At 43.0% G+C, this 20,000-nt stretch overlaps 2 protein-coding genes across 3 annotated transcripts in view; both read right to left on the reverse strand.

Moving 5' to 3' along the window:
* Window positions 1-7,092, reverse strand: part of cdc5l (CDC5 cell division cycle 5-like (S. pombe)) — a 7,639-nt gene extending 547 nt beyond the window's left edge. The window contains exons 1-18 of the mRNA XM_034552045.1: window positions 6,891-7,092; window positions 6,128-6,231; window positions 5,768-5,929; window positions 5,481-5,608; window positions 5,208-5,307; window positions 4,990-5,116; window positions 4,801-4,892; window positions 4,011-4,155; window positions 3,730-3,921; window positions 3,206-3,354; window positions 2,949-3,120; window positions 2,422-2,586; window positions 2,188-2,268; window positions 1,848-2,099; window positions 800-907; window positions 632-721; window positions 399-530; window positions 124-204 (exon numbers count right to left, since the gene is read on the reverse strand). Of these exons, the coding sequence (XP_034407936.1) occupies window positions 124-204; window positions 399-530; window positions 632-721; window positions 800-907; window positions 1,848-2,099; window positions 2,188-2,268; window positions 2,422-2,586; window positions 2,949-3,120; window positions 3,206-3,354; window positions 3,730-3,921; window positions 4,011-4,155; window positions 4,801-4,892; window positions 4,990-5,116; window positions 5,208-5,307; window positions 5,481-5,608; window positions 5,768-5,929; window positions 6,128-6,231; window positions 6,891-6,935 (2,325 nt within the window). The 5' untranslated portion in view covers window positions 6,936-7,092. The remainder of the gene's footprint in view (window positions 1-123; window positions 205-398; window positions 531-631; window positions 722-799; window positions 908-1,847; window positions 2,100-2,187; window positions 2,269-2,421; window positions 2,587-2,948; window positions 3,121-3,205; window positions 3,355-3,729; window positions 3,922-4,010; window positions 4,156-4,800; window positions 4,893-4,989; window positions 5,117-5,207; window positions 5,308-5,480; window positions 5,609-5,767; window positions 5,930-6,127; window positions 6,232-6,890) is intronic.
* Window positions 7,093-8,103: 1,011 nt separating this feature from the next.
* Window positions 8,104-16,741, reverse strand: napba (N-ethylmaleimide-sensitive factor attachment protein, beta a). Of its 2 annotated transcripts, XM_034552125.1 has the most exons (10): window positions 16,474-16,741; window positions 13,897-13,976; window positions 13,548-13,664; window positions 11,557-11,603; window positions 11,333-11,410; window positions 11,134-11,189; window positions 10,581-10,665; window positions 10,029-10,133; window positions 9,692-9,760; window positions 8,104-8,875 (listed from the first exon to the last, which is right to left on the reverse strand). In XM_034552125.1, the coding sequence occupies exons 1-10, from the start codon at window positions 16,569-16,571 to the stop codon at window positions 8,723-8,725; spliced, it is 888 nt and encodes a 295-aa protein (XP_034408016.1). In that variant the 5' UTR covers window positions 16,572-16,741; the 3' UTR covers window positions 8,104-8,722. The 2 variants fall into 2 exon arrangements, with proteins under 2 accessions (XP_034408016.1, XP_034408017.1); XM_034552126.1 differs by lacking the exons at window positions 11,557-11,603; window positions 13,897-13,976; window positions 16,474-16,741 and having other exon boundaries at window positions 8,674-8,875; window positions 13,548-13,655.
* Window positions 16,742-20,000: the final 3,259 nt, after the last annotated feature.

The following is a 20,000-nucleotide window of genomic DNA, read 5'->3' on the forward strand; positions in this document are numbered from 1 at the left end:
CCAACTTCCCAAAGAAATATTTAAAATGATATGAAACAGTTGAATCAGATATCATATACATGTGATAAAGAAAAGAAAAACAGCTTTATAAATGACCAAAAACAAAAATAATTGATTAATTACCTCTTTTCTCCTGGGAATCGCAGTGTCCTCTTGTTTCTTCAGCTGTTTGAAGGTCTCCAGCTCTGTGGCCGACTGCTCCACCTGGTGGACACCATGAGTATTGCATTTATACTTTTAAGACACCACTCATTCATACAGGAGAACAAAGTATTTTATCATTTCAGATCGATAACGTCTGTAAACTGACAAACAAAACAAGACATTGACGTCTGGAAAAGAGGAAATAAATGTGGACATTCCCTCCATGAAGGAGGAGGGTGCACAGGGTGCAGTACCTGTTCCCAGAGCTCACTGTGCTGCTTCAGGAGCCCCAGGGCTCTGGACTGAAACCCTCCCAGCAGGATCTTCAGTTTCTTCTCCAGTTTAGCTGCTCGCCGGGCCTCCGCTGTCATGTGGCCTCGGTTCACCTGAGACGGATAAGAAAGGGACAGCAGCGTTTTACGGATGGTTTATTCTATATGTGGAAGAAGTGCACAATTTAGGGGTCAAGTTCTATTCGCGTTCTCACGTCTAGTTTTTTCTCCAGGCTTTCAATGCGGTCCTTCTTTGATGCCAGGTTGGCTCTGGTGTACCTGTTCTGAGCCGGCAGATATAAAACCTGCAGAGAGAGAGAGACGAGATCAATCAACAGCTCCTGACTTCTTGTGATGAGGAAGGTCTTTAGCGGGATGCTCACCTGTCCGTAGCATTCCTCCCACACCTGGCTGTAGGCCTCCATGCTGAGATCACCGTGGCCCATTCCTCCCTTCACCACCTCCATTTCTGCTGCCAGTACCGTCTTTGCCTGTTCATCAACAGTTCATCCTCATTAATAAGCACTTCTTAGACACTATTATGTATTGACACCTATCACCGTCTTAAAAGTGAAGCCAATGCTCAAGTGGAATCTCTCTACTGACCACCAGGGGGCGACTCCTCTGGTTGTATAGAAGTCTATGCTTCATGTGTTAAAGCTGCATTCTCTCTCCTGACCACCAGGGGGCGACTCCTCTGGTTGTATAGAAGTCTATGCTTCATGTGTTAAAGCTGCATTCTCTCTCCTGACCACCAGGGGGCGACTCCTCTGGTTGTATAGAAGTCTACGCTTCATGTGTTAAAGTTGCATTCTCTCTCCTGACCACCAGGGGGCGACTCCTCTGGTTGTATAGAAGTCTATGCTTCATGTGTTAAAGTTGCATTCTCTCTCCTGACCACCAGGGGGCGACTCCTCTGGTTGTATAGAAGTCTACGCTTCATGTGTTAAAGTTGCATTCTCTCTCCTGACCACCAGGGGGCGACTCCTCTGGTTGTATAGAAGTCTATGCTTCATGTGTTAAAGCTGCATTCTCTCTCCTGACCACCAGGGGGCGACTCCTCTGGTTGTATAGAAGTCTATGCTTCATGTGTTAAAGTTGCATTCTCTCTCCTGACCACCAGGGGGCGACTCCTCTGGTTGTATAGAAGTCTATGCTTCATGTGTTAAAGTTGCATTCTCTCTCCTGACCACCAGGGGGCGACTCCTCTGGTTGTATAGAAGTCTACGCTTCATGTGTTAAAGTTGCATTCTCTCTCCTGACCACCAGGAGGCGAATCAAGTCTTCTTCAATACAGCGTGAGGTTCATTTAGTAAATTATTATAATAGAGGGTGAAGCGCGGCATGCTTCAGGGCGGAGCTACCTTGTGATTGACAGGTTGCCACCACCACATTGTTCAGCGTTGGGTTGCAGTAAGATGTGTACGTCACCTGCTCCATGTCCTCCGTGCTGACGGGCTTGTAGGAATGCGTTTCCAGGTACGCGATATGCGAGGCGTTGTTCGACGTGGAGGCGGGGCCTCTGGCTTTGCCGCGCTGCAGCTGACTGACCGCGTTGGCGGACGGGTGGTGCAGGCAGTCGTGGTGCAGCATGGTGATCATCTCCTGTTTGATCAGCTCCTCGGCCAGCTGCAGGTCCAAGAGCTGCTCCATGGAGGACGGGCGGAGGACGGACTCGTTCACCTTTCAGGAGAGACAAAAGACCGTCATTCCAACACAACAACAACAACAACAACATCCAAACCCAGCAGGAGGTGAGCGTGTTCGTTACCTCGGTGGGTCTGGGGAGGCTCCTCTGAACAGCCGTGTGTCGCAGCTTCAGCTCCTTCTCTCGCTCTGCATCGCGTATGACCTGAGACAGACAGACAAGCTTTATTTGAACTACATGTGTACACACACACACACACACACACGGGTTTGTGTCATCTATATGAGGTTATGCACTCACCAAAATCATAATATCCTCCAAACAACACTTTTGAGGTGTGTGTGTGTGTGTGTGTACCTTCTTGCGTAATTCTATATCCGCAGAGTCCTCTATGAATCCCGTCTCCGCCTCCGTTTCTTCGAGTTCCTTCTCTGCGTTTTCCGGAAGAACGATCTCAAAGTCGTTCTTGGGAACAGGAAGTGACAACAGGCCCTGCCTCAGCTGCTGCAGGCTCTCCCTTTGCTGTGAGGGGGAAGGAGAGCGACGGCCGTTAACACGTTTTCTTGTGTTTAGTTCTCATGGATCCCTAAAAGCCGAGCGCAGCGTCGATGCAACACTAAACATGGAGGTCCTGAGCTTATCGTGGTGTCATGGGGTCCTGGATCGGAGCTCCGGAACACCAAGATTCATTTATTTAACATTGCAAAAACCTAATGTTCCTAATTAGTCAACATTTTGTACAAAATAGCACAACCAAAATGTGACAGTAAAGTCTTTGTGAATATATAAATTTGGCTTTATGTTTAGTTGGTTAACATTTGCACTGAAAACTCGTTTTTACGGGCTTAAAGTTGTGTATTCTCAGTATCGAAGCGGGTTATTACCATATGTTTAGTGTACGCCGGGTCGGCCAGCTGCTCCTCGCTGTTAATGTTCAGCTTGTCTCTCAGAGGGGTGCGGAGCGGGGTCAAACCCGGGGTCACCGGCCCACGCGGGGTCATCGCTCCTCCGGCTTGAGGGGTCATGCCCTCCTGCCCCTGACCTCCTCCGGGGGTTCTGTGGAAAGTTAACGTCGTTTTTAGGGTCATATAATTGTTGAGACGAAAAAGGAAAAAAAAAAAAGGGGGAGGGGCATCCTGACCTGAACGGCGTGGTGATGATGGTGTTGGGCGTCTGCACCTGCTGCCGCTGAGGCGTCACGCCGCTGAAGTCGCTCTCTTGCAGCGGAGTGTTGAGGCCCCCCTTGAGAGGGGTGTCGATGTTGGTCAGAGCCATCAGGTTCTGGGCTTCCTGAAAACATCAAAAGTAAATATTAAAAACAGAGGAGGACTCGCTCATTTGTGGCTCATTTGCGCAACAATCCTGAAACAGACTTAAAAATGTTATTGACATTAGAATTCAATTGCGTTGAAAGACCTTCATGGAGTCATCTCGAGCACGTCTGAGGAGCTTTGAGATAATCGAACCCGTAAGCTCTCAGTTAAAGTTACGTCAATAAAATGTATGAAAGCGTGAGAACATAATACAAAATAAGCAAATAAAAAAGCAAATCTATTGAAGTGCTAGTTATGACAATAAATACAAACTTCTGTGAGGCATTCAAAGTGCTCATATATCCAGTGTGCTTTTGAAGTGAGAGAGAGAGTGTGTGTGTGTGTCCGTTACCTGCAGTATCCTGTCCTGGACCGTGGGCGTGCGCGGCGTACGCAGCCCCGCCGACATGGCGTTGGTGACGCTGTACTCCGACAGCAGGGCGGACGAGGCCGAGTTGCCGCTCTCGCTCTCCTCCGCAGCTTGCCGGGCGACCTCGCTGGCGACGCCCAGTTTGACGACTTCCTCCAGCTCAACGTCGCTGATCTACGAAAAAGGAACCGTTAAAATCGAGAGTTTGGTTTTTGGGCCCGGCGAGACGTTAAACTCAAAGCGGTGCGGGTAACCGTGGTTACCTGAGGCGTCGGTAAAACCAGCTTGGAGCGTTTCTTGGTGAACTCGGCCACGCCGCTGGTCTGCAGGATGGCAGACGGGAGATCGCTCTCTTTCTTCTTCTTGATCTTCTGTTTGTCTTTCTTTCTGTCCCTCTCCTCTTGCTCACTACCCACAAACATAAGAAACAGCTCGTGAATAAAAAAAAAACCACGATGGTGAACTTTGTTAATGTGAATAGTTGGAAGCTTCGTTCGTGATGTTGACGTTCTAAAAATCTACTTTTTTTCCTCCCCATGTCTCATCATTGTGTTTAAATGCAGTATTCCATCACAGATAAATACCAGGCGACACTAATATTGGTACTAATATACTATTTATAGAACTGGATTAGTGGTGGCTGGTAGGATCGTAGCCAACCCGTGTGATCTAAACATTTAGAATAAGTCCAGAGCGCCATTTTAATGAAAACTAAATTACTTCAGAAATTCAAAACATGATTCCATTCAAAAATGTTTTTGTTTAATATGTTTAAATCCATATTTGATGGAGTTTAGCCTTTCAAAAACAAAAACATTTCTAACAGTAGCCTAATATTTATTTACATATCCACAATAACAAATATCTAGTTTAATTGAGTGTGATGCAACATAAACATTCAAAGTTTCAGAAGCTTCGAAAGCTACATTCTGTACAGCCGTGAACAGGATTGTTTTTGGTGGCACTGTGGTTTTGTGTTAATGTGCGTGTGTGTGTGTTGTGATGCATAGATCATAAATGTGTGTATAAAACAGTGTGTGTGGTGTCACTGACTTGCGTAGCTCTCCTTCCAGGTGCTGCTGCCTGAGTCGTTTGAAGTTGGGCTCCAGAGCGTTGTACTGCTCCATGCTGGTGTCGTAGAAACCCTGAAAGCGAACAGAATGTTTAAATAAATAAATTGTGACATCAAGCTGAGCCCATGTGCTTTGGGTTTGTTGGACGAAAACTACTGATGGTTGTTACCGGCGCAGGTTTCTTTTGGAAGGGGATTTCGGCATTGTAGTCGACTCCTCTCTTCTTCTTCCTCTTCTTCTGAACATCAATTCCGGCTGCTCTCAGCTCTCTGCGCTTCTGCAGAGCGGCCAAACGTCTGGGGGGGGGGCACACACACACACACACAGTATTGGTAAATACTCTGTGTGTTGATGTGTATTAATGTGTGTGTTTATGCGTGTGTATACCTGGCTTCCTCCAGCTGCTTCTCTCTGGCCTTCCTCTTGGCTTTCTTGCCCTGGGTGTTGGCCAGTCGAGCCCTGGCCTCTGACAGCATCTCCAGCTCATCTGCAGAGAATGAGACACAGAATCAATTAACATGGGAAGAGAAGTTGGATTGGATTTATTTTAACTGCAACTATAACAATCACAACAACGGTGAATAGTTGATATTCTTAAAAAGGACTAAATGAGACTGGAAAAGGTCAGTTGTCGTTGTTGTTTCTAGCGTGTGAACAGACCTTCGTCCATGTCCACAGGGTCGGGTCTGGCTGGTTTAGTTTCAGGATTGGGGTCGATCTCTCCTGGTTTTAACTTCCTGGGGTCATCTCCCACTTCTTCCTCGTTGTCTCTTTGTGCCGCCTTGTCTCTAAAATACACAAATACACATCACTTGTGAATCAACAGCATTTAATATACTTAACAGGAGGTGCTTCACACATTGTATTGCAAAGTATCCTACAATCAAGGTCAAGATATTAAGCCTGTGTAGTGTATAAATGCGTTTGAAATACTATGAAAACCGTACAGCAGGTATTCATAGTGCTCCAGGCACTGGGCAGCAGTGCGTCCTATGATGGGAGCAATGGTCCGCCACTGAGTGGGCATCAGCTTGGCCAAATGGAGCAGCTTCTCCTCCTCTTCTCTGGACCATTCTGTTTTCTTGATGCTGGGGTCCAACCACTCGTACCTGCGGACGCACACGGTTTTATTTAGTTAAACAGGCATTTAAAATTAGGGGAAAATATGTCTTTTGCATGGGAGACTTCCGTTGAGCAGAGGACACGTGTACAGAGAGGAGACGCACAAAACAAATAGCCAGCGACAACAACAACAACAACAGACATATTCACAGATTTAATGTACACGTCTGTGTGTCGAGACTCACCATCTGGCTTTACACTGTTTGGCAGACTTGCGGTGAAGCAGGGAGGCAATACGAGACCATTGGTTTTTCCCATATTTCATCACCGCCGCTTTGAGGATCTCATCCTGGAAGAATAAGACGATTAGAAAAGCTCAAATTATGAAGTATGATCTTGCAGTTGTCTTTGATGCAACGAACAGATGCCTTCCTGTATTACTAAGATAGCATCAGAATTTTAAATGTTGCAGGCGCGAAAAGAATATGCAGTTTAAAATGAAAACAAAGGAATAACTAATATAAACACTCCTTCACGAGTCATCAACACACTAATCAATAACAAACACAGCCAGGTGTGCCCTTCCCTCCAGTCAGATGTTGACAGTTAACATTTTATAGTTTGTTTTTGCTCATTATCTTTGTGTGTGTTTAAGCTCTAAAACTTCAGAAACAGTGAAATGACCCGCTGGGATTAATAAAAGTACTTCATCCATCTGGTATCTTTTAATATTTGGGCCATTTCCATAGCTGACTTGACGTTAGCACACATGCTAAGCTGCCATGTTTGCTAACGCCGTAGCCATCTTTTAACTAAACGCGTCAGTTAAAAGCAACCAAACGCACGCAAGTGGCGTTAAATAAACTCCCTTGACGTCACTGGCAGAAACACACACAAAAAAAACTTTATCAGCGGGTTAAAAGGCCGTAAAGTGAAGCGTTCTCCTCGCGCCCGGCTAGTATTGGAGGTTAGCATCGAGCTAACGCAGAGCGCCATGTAAACACGCACCTCCGTGTTGCGCCAGACGCCTCCTTTGATCATGATTCTCGGCATCTCGGCGGCTCGTTGCTTCCTCCTCCTTCAGTAAAAAACGGTCGGTGCGGACTTTTCGCGACCAGTCGAGGAGAAAAGCGGCGTTAAACAAAAAATGTGCACTGGAACTGAATCCGAGCGACGAACGTGCACCACACCGGAAGCTTGTGTCGCAGGATTACGCTTCCGCCTTAGAGTTCGGCGGCCGGTTGGCGAACCGGGTTGAGGCGCGTCAGCGCCACCTGCTGGACGGGAGGTTTATTGCGAGTGAATTACAATAAAATAAATATATATATATTTTTGTAATTACAATCCTTTTTAACTATTTAGAGGTGACGAGGCCAATCATGATAATTTAAAAAATAATAAGACTAGAAGTTTAATAATGTCATATGCTGTTATTATATGCAGAACTTAATTATGACAAATCTTAATTTAGTCCATATGGTATTAGTCTAATATTCAATAACCCTCAGTAAGGAGCCTCTGTTATCTTGATATCAACGTTATTTGTTTAATGCAATATCCTCCCTTAATTAAAAAGGCTTTGACCTTTAAAAACAGTAAGATGACGTAAAGTAGTCACACACTCCTCTTATAAACTACCGTTCTACACCATTTAAATGGGGAAAAGGTCACTTTAAGGGACGAGTCAAGCTCTAAATCTTTTATTAAACTAAACATCGAGCTTTGATTTGATCCAAACTGATGTCAAATGTTGGGAACAGTCATCGCTGCAGCATGACATCACGTCCCGCTTCATCAGAGGTCACCATGACGTCATGATTTGACCTTGGCTTTATATATATATATATATATATATATATATATATATATATATATATATATATAAACATTCATACCAAATGAAAAGTCGGTTATCTGCGCTGATGTTTTTATTTCAACTCGGTTCCTGGAGGTACATATTTACTGATTTCACACAAATGATACCAGAGTACATGTATGTTCTTCACACGTTAGCACAACACGGAGAACAATTACGTCAACATGACAACAGACATGCACAAACGAGGCCAGGGGGGGGGGGCCTGGTGGCTAACTGCACCGACCAACCGATTGGCCAGGAGACAAAGAACCAACCAATCACAATGGGTGATATATCACTGAGGGAGAGGGGTGGGGGGGGTGGGGGGGGGGGGGGGGGGGGGGGACAGAAGAGGAGAGGGAGTGAAGGAGGATAAAAGACGGGAGGCGAGGATCTAATACCTAAAATATTAAGACGAATCGTAACACTGAGAACCATAATAAACATAAATAATATTTTCAGTATCGACAATAATATATCAGTAATCTCTTAAATAAGACTGTTATCCCCTTTTTTATTTTTTTTTTAATATAATATATCCTTTAATCTGATATAAGCGGCACACTTTTCCCATCAAATAGTTTATAATTCACTTTACTGCAGTGGAGACACACACACACACACTCTCTCTCCCACACACACACACACACACACTCTCTCTCTCTCTCTCTCTCTCTCTCTCACACACACACACACTCTCTCAGGCACACACACACACACACACACACACCTTTTTATTTATTTCTCTGTCCAGTGTTACGGGAACAATACTGAAGGACGAGGGACACGGGATGGTCTAAAGGTGGTTTAAAGGTGATGCTTAGCTGGATGGGGGGTCACATGCAGACTGATATGTACAACTGTAAACTCCCTCCCTCCCTCCCTCCCTCCCTCCCTCTCTTCTTTCTTCCACCAGAACCCATCTTAACCCCTTCTCCCTTCCTTAATTACAACCCATCCCCGTCGTGCCCTCTGAACGTGTCTATTTCAGGTCCCCGGCGTCGCCCTGGATGGTCTTCTTGATGCGCAGCAGCATGGTGGTCAGCCATTGGTCCAGACGGGACACGGAGTCGAAGTCCTTGACGGCCTCCGTGAACGCCTCGCTGTTCTGCTCCTCGTGGGCATCGAGCAGTTTCTGAAGGACGACACATGTGATTTTTAAATAATAATAATAATAATAATAATAATAATCCATTTAATTTATATAGCGCTTTTTAAGATACTCAAAGACACTTTACATGTTACGTTATACACCGTAGACACAGCTACGGGGAGCAACGCAGGGTTAAGTGTCTTGCTCAAGGACACATCGACTAGGGCGGGGATTGAACTGCCAACCCCCTGATTGAAAGACGGGCATGCTAACCACTGACCCACAGCCGCCTCACAAATGAACTGACAAATGACGATCGACTATCGCAAAAAAATGTTACATTAAAAACTCAGTTTGATACAATTGATACAAGTTTACATGGAAATATACTTTTTCTCTATAATTACTTTAATTATTTCTTATTAAATTATTCATGTTCATTTGGCAGTAAAGCTCTAAATTAAATGAGATGAATTCACTTCACACGAGAGGTTTTATTTACCGAAATTATGCAGAAAACGCACCGTTAGCGGAATATGAAATGACCGATATCTGAAGAATTTATTTACATATATATATATATTTAAGTTTCGTCGACTCCATATCCCCCAATTTCTTCATGACATGAAGATGCTCGTATATCCATTTTAATATGTTTGGGAATTGGTAAAAACAGTTGCAAACATGAGCTTTAATAAAATATTCATGAATATCTAGCTAATCAAACTCACATCGTAGCATGTTGACGCTTTAGTTTGAGCTGCTGAGCACTTTTTATTTATTTTTTAAAATCAAACTTTTATAAAAGAGTATCAACGGTGAGATAGAGATAAAAAAAATTTAAAAAAAGGAAATTACCTTTAAGAGTTTGAGCTCTCTGGAGTCTGAGAAGGCTGGAAACATCTCCTCGTACTTCTCTATGGCCAACTGCAAGACACACACACACACACACGCACACACACACACACACACACACACACACACACGCACGCACACACACACACACACACACACACGCAAACGCACACACACACACACACACACACACGCGCACACACTTTAATTTTGATGCCAGGTGTGAACCGGGCCACTGTCCTTCTCTCTCTCTCTCTCTGTGTGTGTCTCTGTGTGTGTGTGTGCGTGAGTGTGTGTGTGAGTGTGTGTGTGTCCAGTGTGTGTGCACAGGTGTGTTTACCTTGGCGTTCAGTTCGTCCACTATGAAGTGACACAGTGACGCCTTGAAGAAATACTCTTTGGCGTTGTACTTCAACAGAGGGTTGTCCATGGTGTTCATGGCAACCTGAAACACACACAACATGACCGCAGGTGTTCAGACAGGATGTAAACAAACAATAACAAAATAAAATCACATGCATTAGCTTTCACTGCGTTTCACTTATAGTTCATGGTTGCTGTGCTCTTAGCTGCTGTAATACGGTTATATATTGGTTCTATGTACATATGTCAATATTAATTAAATGAATATTATGTATAATATGTTCCTTCTCCCACGATGGTCGTGTTGGAGGCATCAGGATGACATTGTTGCCGCTTCATAACCAGTTTAAAACTTCCTCACAGTAACTTTAACCATCTCGTTTCTCCTCACAATGAGAAAAGAAAATCCAACATTGCAGCATTTTCATCTTATTTTATGATCCTTACACTTGTTCCTGTGTGCGTTGTTTTTCCAGGTTTATTGAAATTGTTTGTGTGTTTTAAAATCGACCCAAACTCAGCCGTTCACCTGCTCGTAGATCTCAATGGCTTTCTGGTACTGCTCCAGCTGAGCGCTGTAGTGGCCGACCTTCAGGAGGCATTTGTTGGCGGAGCTGAAACACACGAGGACCAAGAAGCCTTTTATTACCTTTTATTACCTTTCATAGAAAAGTCTAATTTAATATGTCGTGTAATGAGTGAAAATATATATATATTTTTTAAAATATATATATATATATATATATATATATATATATACGGGCGTGATTAAATTTTTGTCATCATCCATCAATTCGCCAATATTTTTTTTAATTATTCACATGATTTAGAAAGCTTGAGGAAATAGTGAAAGATGGAGAAAGACCACAATTTTCTTCAAATATTTTTAATATAATATAATAATATAGATAATATTTGTAACATTTGAAGAATTAGACCAAACTGTCCAAAACCCAAAGATATTTAACTAGATTATAAAAATAAAACACCCGCCGAGTGATATTCTGTTTAAAAAAAAGATAAATAAATCAAAGTCTTATGAATGGATTTAAAAATGAATAATAGATGATGAGTTATATAACCTGTTAGATTCTTCTCCCTTGTAGTAGTCTGCGGCCTGCTCATAGTGGGCAATGGCCTGAAAAACACGTCAAAAAGCACAAAAAAACACACACAAGTCAGCACAAAAAATTAAAAAAATTATATTCAACAAAAACATGAATGAAGAAACCAAAAAGCCCCCCCCCCCCCCCCCCCCCCCCCCCCCCCCCCCTCACAAACCTTCTCAATATCAACCAACTCAGCTTCGTAAACCTCCGCTATAGTGATGTGGTGTTTGGCTGCGATGGTAAACCGACCCTGTGACACACACACACACACACACACACACACACACACACACACACACACACACACACACACACACACACACACACACGTTATCATTGTTTAAAGACTACGAGAGGTCGTCAGGGAGCCGTCGTGAGGTTGGAGGCGGAGCTTACCATGTCGGTGTAGATGTCAATGGCCTGATTTAGACAGTTGATGGCCTCTGCAGGGAGACAGACGGGAGAGGAAGGAGGGATGAAGACGAGGAAGTCAAATTAAGTGGGTTTTATAGAGAGGCCGTGGCAGAATAACCCAGATATCACATTTTCCTGGAGGGACCCAGTTTAATCCAGTTAAACCAGTTGGACCTGGCGATACGGAGCTTCCCCCAGTGCAGAAATATACGCCTCGAAGCAAAAGTCCTGCGTCCAACAACGTTTTTAAGCTCAAGTACAAAAGTTTTAAGCATCAGAATATATTCAAAAGTCGTCATACAGATACAGAATAATATACATTATACTGGTTTTGATGCAGTAATGTGTTCGTTCGCCCACTGGGATCAATATCTTATTTTGTATTATTGAATCTAAAAGTAAAGAAACAAGAGGAAAATACTCAAGTAAAGTACAAGTACTACGAAGCTGTACTCAAGTGCAGTACTCGTGTGCAGTACTGGAGTACATGTACTCGTGTGCATTACTGGAGTACATGTACTCGTGTGCAGTACTGGAGTACATGTACTCGTGTGCATTACTGGAGTACATGTACTCGTGTGCATTACTGGAGTACATGTACTCGTGTGCATTACTGGAGTACATGTACTCGTGTGCAGTACTGGAGTACATGTACTCGTGTGCATTACTGGAGTACATGTACTCGTGTGCATTACTGGAGTACATGTACTCGTGTGCATTACTGGAGTACATGTACTCGTGTGCATTACTGGAGTACATGTACTCGTGTGCGGTACTGGAGTACATGTACTGGTGTGCGGTACTGGAGTACATGTACTCGTGTGCATTACTGGAGTACATGTACTCGTGTGCAGTACTGGAGTACATGTACTCGTGTGCGGTACTGGAGTACATGTACTCGTGTGCGGTACTGGAGTACATGTACTCGTGTGCAGTACTGGAGTACATGTACTGGTGTGCGGTACTGGAGTACATGTACTCGTGTGCATTACTGGAGTACATGTACTCGTGTGCAGTACTGGAGTACATGTACTGGTGTGCAGTACTGGAGTACATGTACTCGTGTGCAGTACTGGAGTACATGTACTCGTGTGCGGTACTGGAGTACATGTACTCGTGTGCGGTACTGGAGTACATGTACTGGTGTGCGGTACTGGAGTACATGTACTCGTGTGCGGTACTGGAGTACATGTACTCGTGTGCATTACTGGAGTACATGTACTCGTGTGCAGTACTGGACTACATGTACTGGTGTGCGGTACTGGAGTACATGTACTCGTGTGCATTACTGGAGTACATGTACTCGTGTGCATTACTGGAGTACATGTACTCGTGTGCAGTACTGGAGTACATGTACTCGTGTGCGGTACTGGAGTACATGTACTCGTGTGCAGTACTGGAGTACATGTACTGGTGTGCGGTACTGGAGTACATGTACTCGTGTGCAGTACTGGAGTACATGTACTCGTGTGCATTACTGGAGTACATGTACTGGTGTGCAGTACTGGAGTACATGTACTGGTGTGCGGTACTGGAGTACATGTACTCGTGTGCAGTACTGGAGTACATGTACTCGTGTGCATTACTGGAGTACATGTACTCGTGTGCATTACTGGAGTACATGTACTGGTGTGCAGTACTGGAGTACATGTACTCGTGTGCGGTACTGGAGTACATGTACTCGTGTGCAGTACTGGAGTACATGTACTGGTGTGCAGTACTGGAGTACATGTACTCGTGTGCATTACTGGAGTACATGTACTCATGTACAGTACTGGAGATAATGGGAGAAAGAGAAACAATATGAGCTCCTCAGACTTCTAAAGTTATCCACTGGACAATTGGACCAGCTGTGTGTGTGTGTGTGTGTGTGTATGTGTGTGTGTGTGTGTGTGTGTGTGTGTGTGTGATTGTGTGTGTGTGTGTGTGTGTGTGTGTGTGTGTGATTGTGTGTGTGTGTGTGTGTGTGTCACCTTGTGGGTCGGCCTTCTTGTAGGCGTTGCCGGCGTCGACGAAGCTGGTGGCCGAGTCCAGTTTGTTCTGCAGCTGCATGTGGAGCCGAGCAGCCTGACAGAACGCATTCCCCGCAGCTATACACACACACACACACACACACACACACACACATTCAGTCTCTAGTTGCACAAAACCTGCCCTTGACCAAAAACACGCCTCATTTTTATTTTATTTTTGTGTTTGTTTAGTGTGTGCGTGTGCATGTGCGTGTGCGTGTGCATGTGCGTGTGTGTGCGTGTGTGTGTGTGTGTACGCGTGCGTGTGCGTGTGTGTGTGTGTGTGTGTGTGTGTGTGTGTGTAACCTACCACTCCAGTTCTTTGCCATCTTAAACATGTTGGCTGCTCTGGCGTACATTTCACAGGCATCCTCCACCTTATGGTTTCCCCTAGAAACACACACACACACACACACACACACGCAAAATTAAATATAGATATAAGTATTCACTTAATGTTGCACAAACTGTCACACTCTGACTTTGTCCTCCGATATAATAATAATAATAATAATAGTAATAAAAACTGTGGAGGTCATCCGAGGCCACGTTTCGCTCTGCAGCTGAAACTCTAAAATCTCATATTTTCCTCCAATGAAGCTTAAATCTGATGTTTTTAATTATTGTTTTAATGCACACGAACATGAACTCAAATGGACTCCAGACATATTCCACTCATCGTACATCTCTACAGGTGTGATCTGTGGCCACGTGCTCACACACACACACACACACACACTCACACACACACACACACACACACACACACACACACACACACACACACACACACACACACACACGCACGCACACACACACACACTCACACACATGCAGAGACACAGAGGAACACTGGCTGCTAATCTTCATTATAAAGTGCTATTTATTTAATAATAATGATAATACTTTAATAATTGTATCTGTTGCATTATATATATATATTCATTATATATAATGAATATAATATAATACATATATAATATATATATATATTATATTATATTATTATAATATATATATAATATAATATATTATATATATTATATATATAACTGTCCAAGACCACAAACTAGAGCTCCTTTTATTAGGATAAAAATAAAGGACGTTGGTCAGACTGGAACGCTGTCTGATTGATTGATTAATTGATTGATTGATTGACAGCGTGTGGGATCTTCATTGTTTCTCGTATGTTGTCTTTCCAGCTATTTTATAACATAAATCTCACATTTTTCTATATCGGGTCGTCACAACCTGCCGTAAACCACTGAATGACCCACTTGGACCCATTAAAAAACATGCAGTTGGCCATGTGGGAAGGAACACAGGTGAGACCCATTTCACTGAGAAGTTATCGTGTTATCTGATATTATATTGATTTCATATCACGGAGATGCACACCTGTGGAGGGACACTTGAGGTGCTTAAGGCGACGAACAGCACCTCAGCTATTAAAATCAATCTGCTCTGCTTATGAAGATGAACCTGCAGTATTTATGTACGCACTCCACCAATCAATCACATTTAAAAAAAAAACACTCAATGGGCAAATCGGCTTGACAGCTGTACTCCTGAGATTTAATATTCATGGTTTTATTTGATGTTTTCTTGGTTATTTGTGTGTTCCGAGTTCTATCAGAACGGATCAACGTCCTTTATGTGATTTCATGAATTAATAAATTAAATAACTTTCCATTATCGGATAATTTCCTCAATTAATTGTCAGACAACGGTTTTGAAAAAGTCTTCACCGGCGAACCAAAAAAAACAAAAATGTCTTTAATTTTATAATTTAATTGGACAAACTATAAAGCATCTGATTCAAAATGTGTTTGTTTTAAAAATAAAAACATGTAAATGTTGAATTGATTGTCAAAATAGTTACAGGTAAATATAAGGTTTCAGTGGAAACTATATAATGCAGCTATCTGCAGCACTATCAATTCAATACTGTCTAAAAGAACAATCTGCTGAGTCAGCAAGCTGATTGATCAATCAGTAAATCTATAAATCTATTGATCTATTACATCATATTTATATTACATTGTTTCCATGCATGTAAACATGGGCCCCTTCCCACAAATGAAGGCCAACATGCAGCCTATACACTCCCATCCGCTCTCACACACACGCGCGCACACACACACGCGTGCGCGCGCACACACACACACGCGTGCGCGCGCACAAAAGAAGAAGAAGAAGAAGAAGAAAAAAAAAAAACACGCGCACACAACCCCCGCATCACCGCCGACTGCGTTCCTTCCGCAGCGTCACTGACTGCGCTGACGCTCCCCGCCTTCACGCACCTCCGGCCCGGCGCTGCGCCGCAGAACCGCAGACCCGCAGACCCGCAGACCCGCAGACCCGGATCCCGCAGCACCGGCAGCGGCGTCGATGAGCGCACATTGCGCGTCTCTCTCTCTGCGTGGCGTGACAGGGCCACGACACGCAGAGCCACGTTATCTGCGATGACAGCTCTTTTTTTTTTTTTTTTTGCAATACATTTTGGCCATAAAGCTGCAAGACGCCATGAAAATCCTTATAATAAATATTTTAAATGTAAACTCAGCATCCAGCGCATGAATAATAGCCCGTCATTATATATATATATATGTATCTATATATCTATAGATACATATATAGATATATATGTCAAATAGAACAACACAAGGTTTCATTCGGCCTCCACAGCTCGTTATTTGGGCATCAGAGAAACGCAGTATGGATTATTATAACGATTTCACCGTGAAGGAAAGCAGAAGCACTTAACGGGGTTTTGATAGGCCGCGCGTGCGTGCATGCAGCCCCCCCCCACACACACACACGTACATATTTGAGAAAAGAGGTAAACAGAGATAGAAAAAAGGGGAGAATAGAGAGCATCCTTTACCCGAACATCCCCCCGAGGAAGGATCCGGACGCCTTGACCTTCTTGTCGGCCTCAGCCATCAGCTGCATGGCCTCCTTCTCTTTGCCGGTGTTGTCCATGGCCGAGCCGGGGGATCGAGGAGGAGAGAGGCGGGCCGAAGTTCCGCAGTGGACGGAGAGGAGGCTGAGCGGAGCTGGACCGGAGGAGGAGGGAGGAGAGACGTTTTCTGCTGGTGCTGATGCTGGGAGAACTGCGGGCTCTTTTTTTATCTACGGCGAGCGAGAGAGGGGTCATTCGCGGCTCGCCGTCGCCACCTGCCGGAGACGGGAGGAAATTGCAACTGTCGTGGTTCAAATTGATGTCAAAGGAAAAATATTATACTTGTTTCGCTATACTTGCAGTGGGATTTATCAGGGATTAAATGAATATTAAAATATTGCACGTAAAGGAGTGTATATATTATATATATTCACCTGAAAACAACGGCCACCATGTTTTCTACAGAAGCCCAAAAGGGACAAACAAAATACCGGCTCTCGATATAGGGAAACAATATTTATGTTTTTAGTGCATTTGCGTCGGCCACCGTCCTGAAAATCTATCTGTAACCTCACTTTGAAGTAGCAACTGTGGAAAAGTTTAATATATTGAATATTAATACCCGTTAACCCGTCGCACCCTATATCATTACACTATTGTGCTATTTCATTGTGTTGTTGATACTTTTTCAAATGTATTTATATCTGTACATTGAAGGCAATGATCATGTTTACCTCATTTACTTTCGTCCTTAAGTCCAAGTGGGCTACATTAAGATAAACTAATTCCCTGCACTTAATATGGAAATGTGTAAAACGTAAATGTAGTTATTAAGCAGCAGAACGGCCCCTGTTATTGTGATGTAAAGCTGCATTTCCCAGAGGATTTAATCCCAAATAACAGCGCTTTAAAAAGCAAATCATGGGAGTTACATTCATAAAATAAACAGAAAAATGACCAAACGGTGACAACATGGCGTTGTTTTTAATTCACAGCTTGTTTCTGCTGCCCCCTAGTGGCCGTATTGGTGCCAGGCAGGATGTGTACGGTGGGTTTATTATAAGAGCTTTGGTCATCGTTATCACATCTGTTATGTATCGTTATCTGTTATCATCTGTTAGTATTGTGGAGCTCTAAATCTATTAGCTGTACAGTTACTTTAAACTTACAACACCTCAGAGTTTAAACACATTTTTTAGGGACATATTTGGTATATTTGGAAACAAATAAAAATATGTTCAACATGTGCAATAACTATTCATCGCTGTGCAACAAAAAATAACGACAGAGCGTCTCTCAGCTTGAAAGGCCTCCACCCACCTCCACCTTCCTCCACCCACCTCCACTTTCCTCCACCCACCTCCCTCCACTTTCCTCCACCCACCTTCCTCCACTTTCCTCCACCCACCTTCCTCCACTTTCCTCCACTTTCCTCCACCCACCTCCACCTACCTCCACTTTCATCCACCCTCCTCCACTTTCCTCCACCCTCCTCCACTTTCCTCCACCATCCTCCACTTTCCTCCACCTACCTCCACCCTCCTCCACTTTGTTCCACCCTCCTCCACCTTCCTCCACCCTCCTCCCCCACGAAGACTACAGCCCACGCCATTGTGCTCGTGCACTAAAGGCAGCAAAGTCGTGTTGACAACATAATTACCTCCTCGCCTGCTCCTCCTCCTCGTCGGTTGCATCTTCTCTAAAAAAATTAATAAAAATAAACAAGCTACAGAATCCGGCTCAGATGTTGTTTTTGTTTTTTCTTAGTTTTTTTTAGATCAAACATTATTTTTTATTATTTTCAACTGGTTTTAAAATAACGTTCAGTGAAACCAAGACACAATTCAACTGGCAGACAATAAACAAAGCATGCCCAGTGTAATTCACTAAAGCAAGGGCTGCGTTCAACAAGGCATTTTGTAGGAGAACCACTTAAAACATCGTTTCTTTAACGGATGTGTTTTTTTTAACGCGAGCAGTGCAGGCTGCCTTCATGAGGTCAGATACAGGCCGTGGTCATCTCAATAAACACGGGGCTTCAATTTGTAAGAAGCGGTTGCTGAACACAGCGGACGCTTTAGTACACAGGCAAAGCAAAACAAAATAATAACAACAACAATAATAATATTTTCTTGGAAGATCACTTGCACAAAAAGAGTGACGAGCGTCCATAAAATATTTTTTTTTTACGTCGTTACAAAAAGGTAGACTTTGATGATTCACGTTTCTTGGATTCTTAATTGTCATGAAAAATAACAACAAATAAATAAAACAATCGGATCATCAGTTAGAAAACTGTGTCGAAAACCACTTTCACATCTAAACAACTTAATCATGCAGCGGCGGCAGACGTTGAGGCCTCGGGACGTCCCACCAGGTGAATCCTCTTCCTTGTTATTGAAGCTAAAGTCCATGAATGTCTTCGGCTAACAGTCATGCTACGATCTATATATATATATTTATATATATATATATATATAATTATAATAACATAAAATAAAACAATTTAAGGACTCATGTAAAATAAAAAATGTCTGATTTCTTTGTCCTCTGTGATCACATTTGACTCATTCGGAGAGCGTCGACATCCTCATTAATATTCTGAATATGAGCTTCAAAACATGAACAATCACCCTATGGAGAAATAAAATGGTTCCAAAATGGTCCGATAATATGCTCTGGAAATATTACATGACATTGGATGCATTGATGAAACATAAAGCCATGACTGTATTCACATTATGCTGTATATATATATATGTGTGTGTATGTATGTATGTGTGGGTGTCATCCTGTGTTGTTATACTATGCAACACTGTTTATAATCGTATTTTCCAAAATTTTAGAGGAGCAGGATGTGGTGGATGAATCAGAGTGGGGTGAAAGGTGAAAGAAGAGCACAAGCCTCTAACTCATTAACGCCACCGAAGTGCCCTTGAGCAACGTACACATACCCAGCTGCTCTTTCTAAGTGTAGCTATTATTGCGGTTGTTGACGTTGTCAGAGCCACGGTGGCTAATATGAAGATACAACCCATTGTGTAAAGTCTCTGTGTGTGCTTATGAAGTATAAAGTACATATAAAGTAGTACGTTCACTGCACAGACTGTCAGATAAATAGATAGATAGATAGGTAGATAGAGCCATAGATAGATAGGTAGAAAGGTAGATAGATAGGTAGGTAGATAGATAGATAGATAGATAGATAGATAGATAGATAGATAGATAGATAGATAGATAGATAGATAGATAGATAGATAGATAGATAGATAGATAGATAGATAGATAGATAGATAGATAGATAGATAGATAGATAGATAGATAGATAGATAGATAGATAGGTAGATAGAGCCATAGATAGATAGGTAGAAAGGTAGATAGATAGGTAGGTAGATAGATAGATAGATAGATAGATAGATAGATAGATAGATAGATAGATAGGTAGATAGAGCCATAGATAGATAGGTAGAAAGGTAGATAGATAGGTAGGTAGATAGATAGATAATTAG

The sequence above is a fragment of the Cyclopterus lumpus genome, chromosome 15 (genome assembly GCF_009769545.1).
Source record: "Cyclopterus lumpus isolate fCycLum1 chromosome 15, fCycLum1.pri, whole genome shotgun sequence".
Lineage (NCBI taxonomy): Eukaryota > Metazoa > Chordata > Actinopteri > Perciformes > Cyclopteridae > Cyclopterus > Cyclopterus lumpus.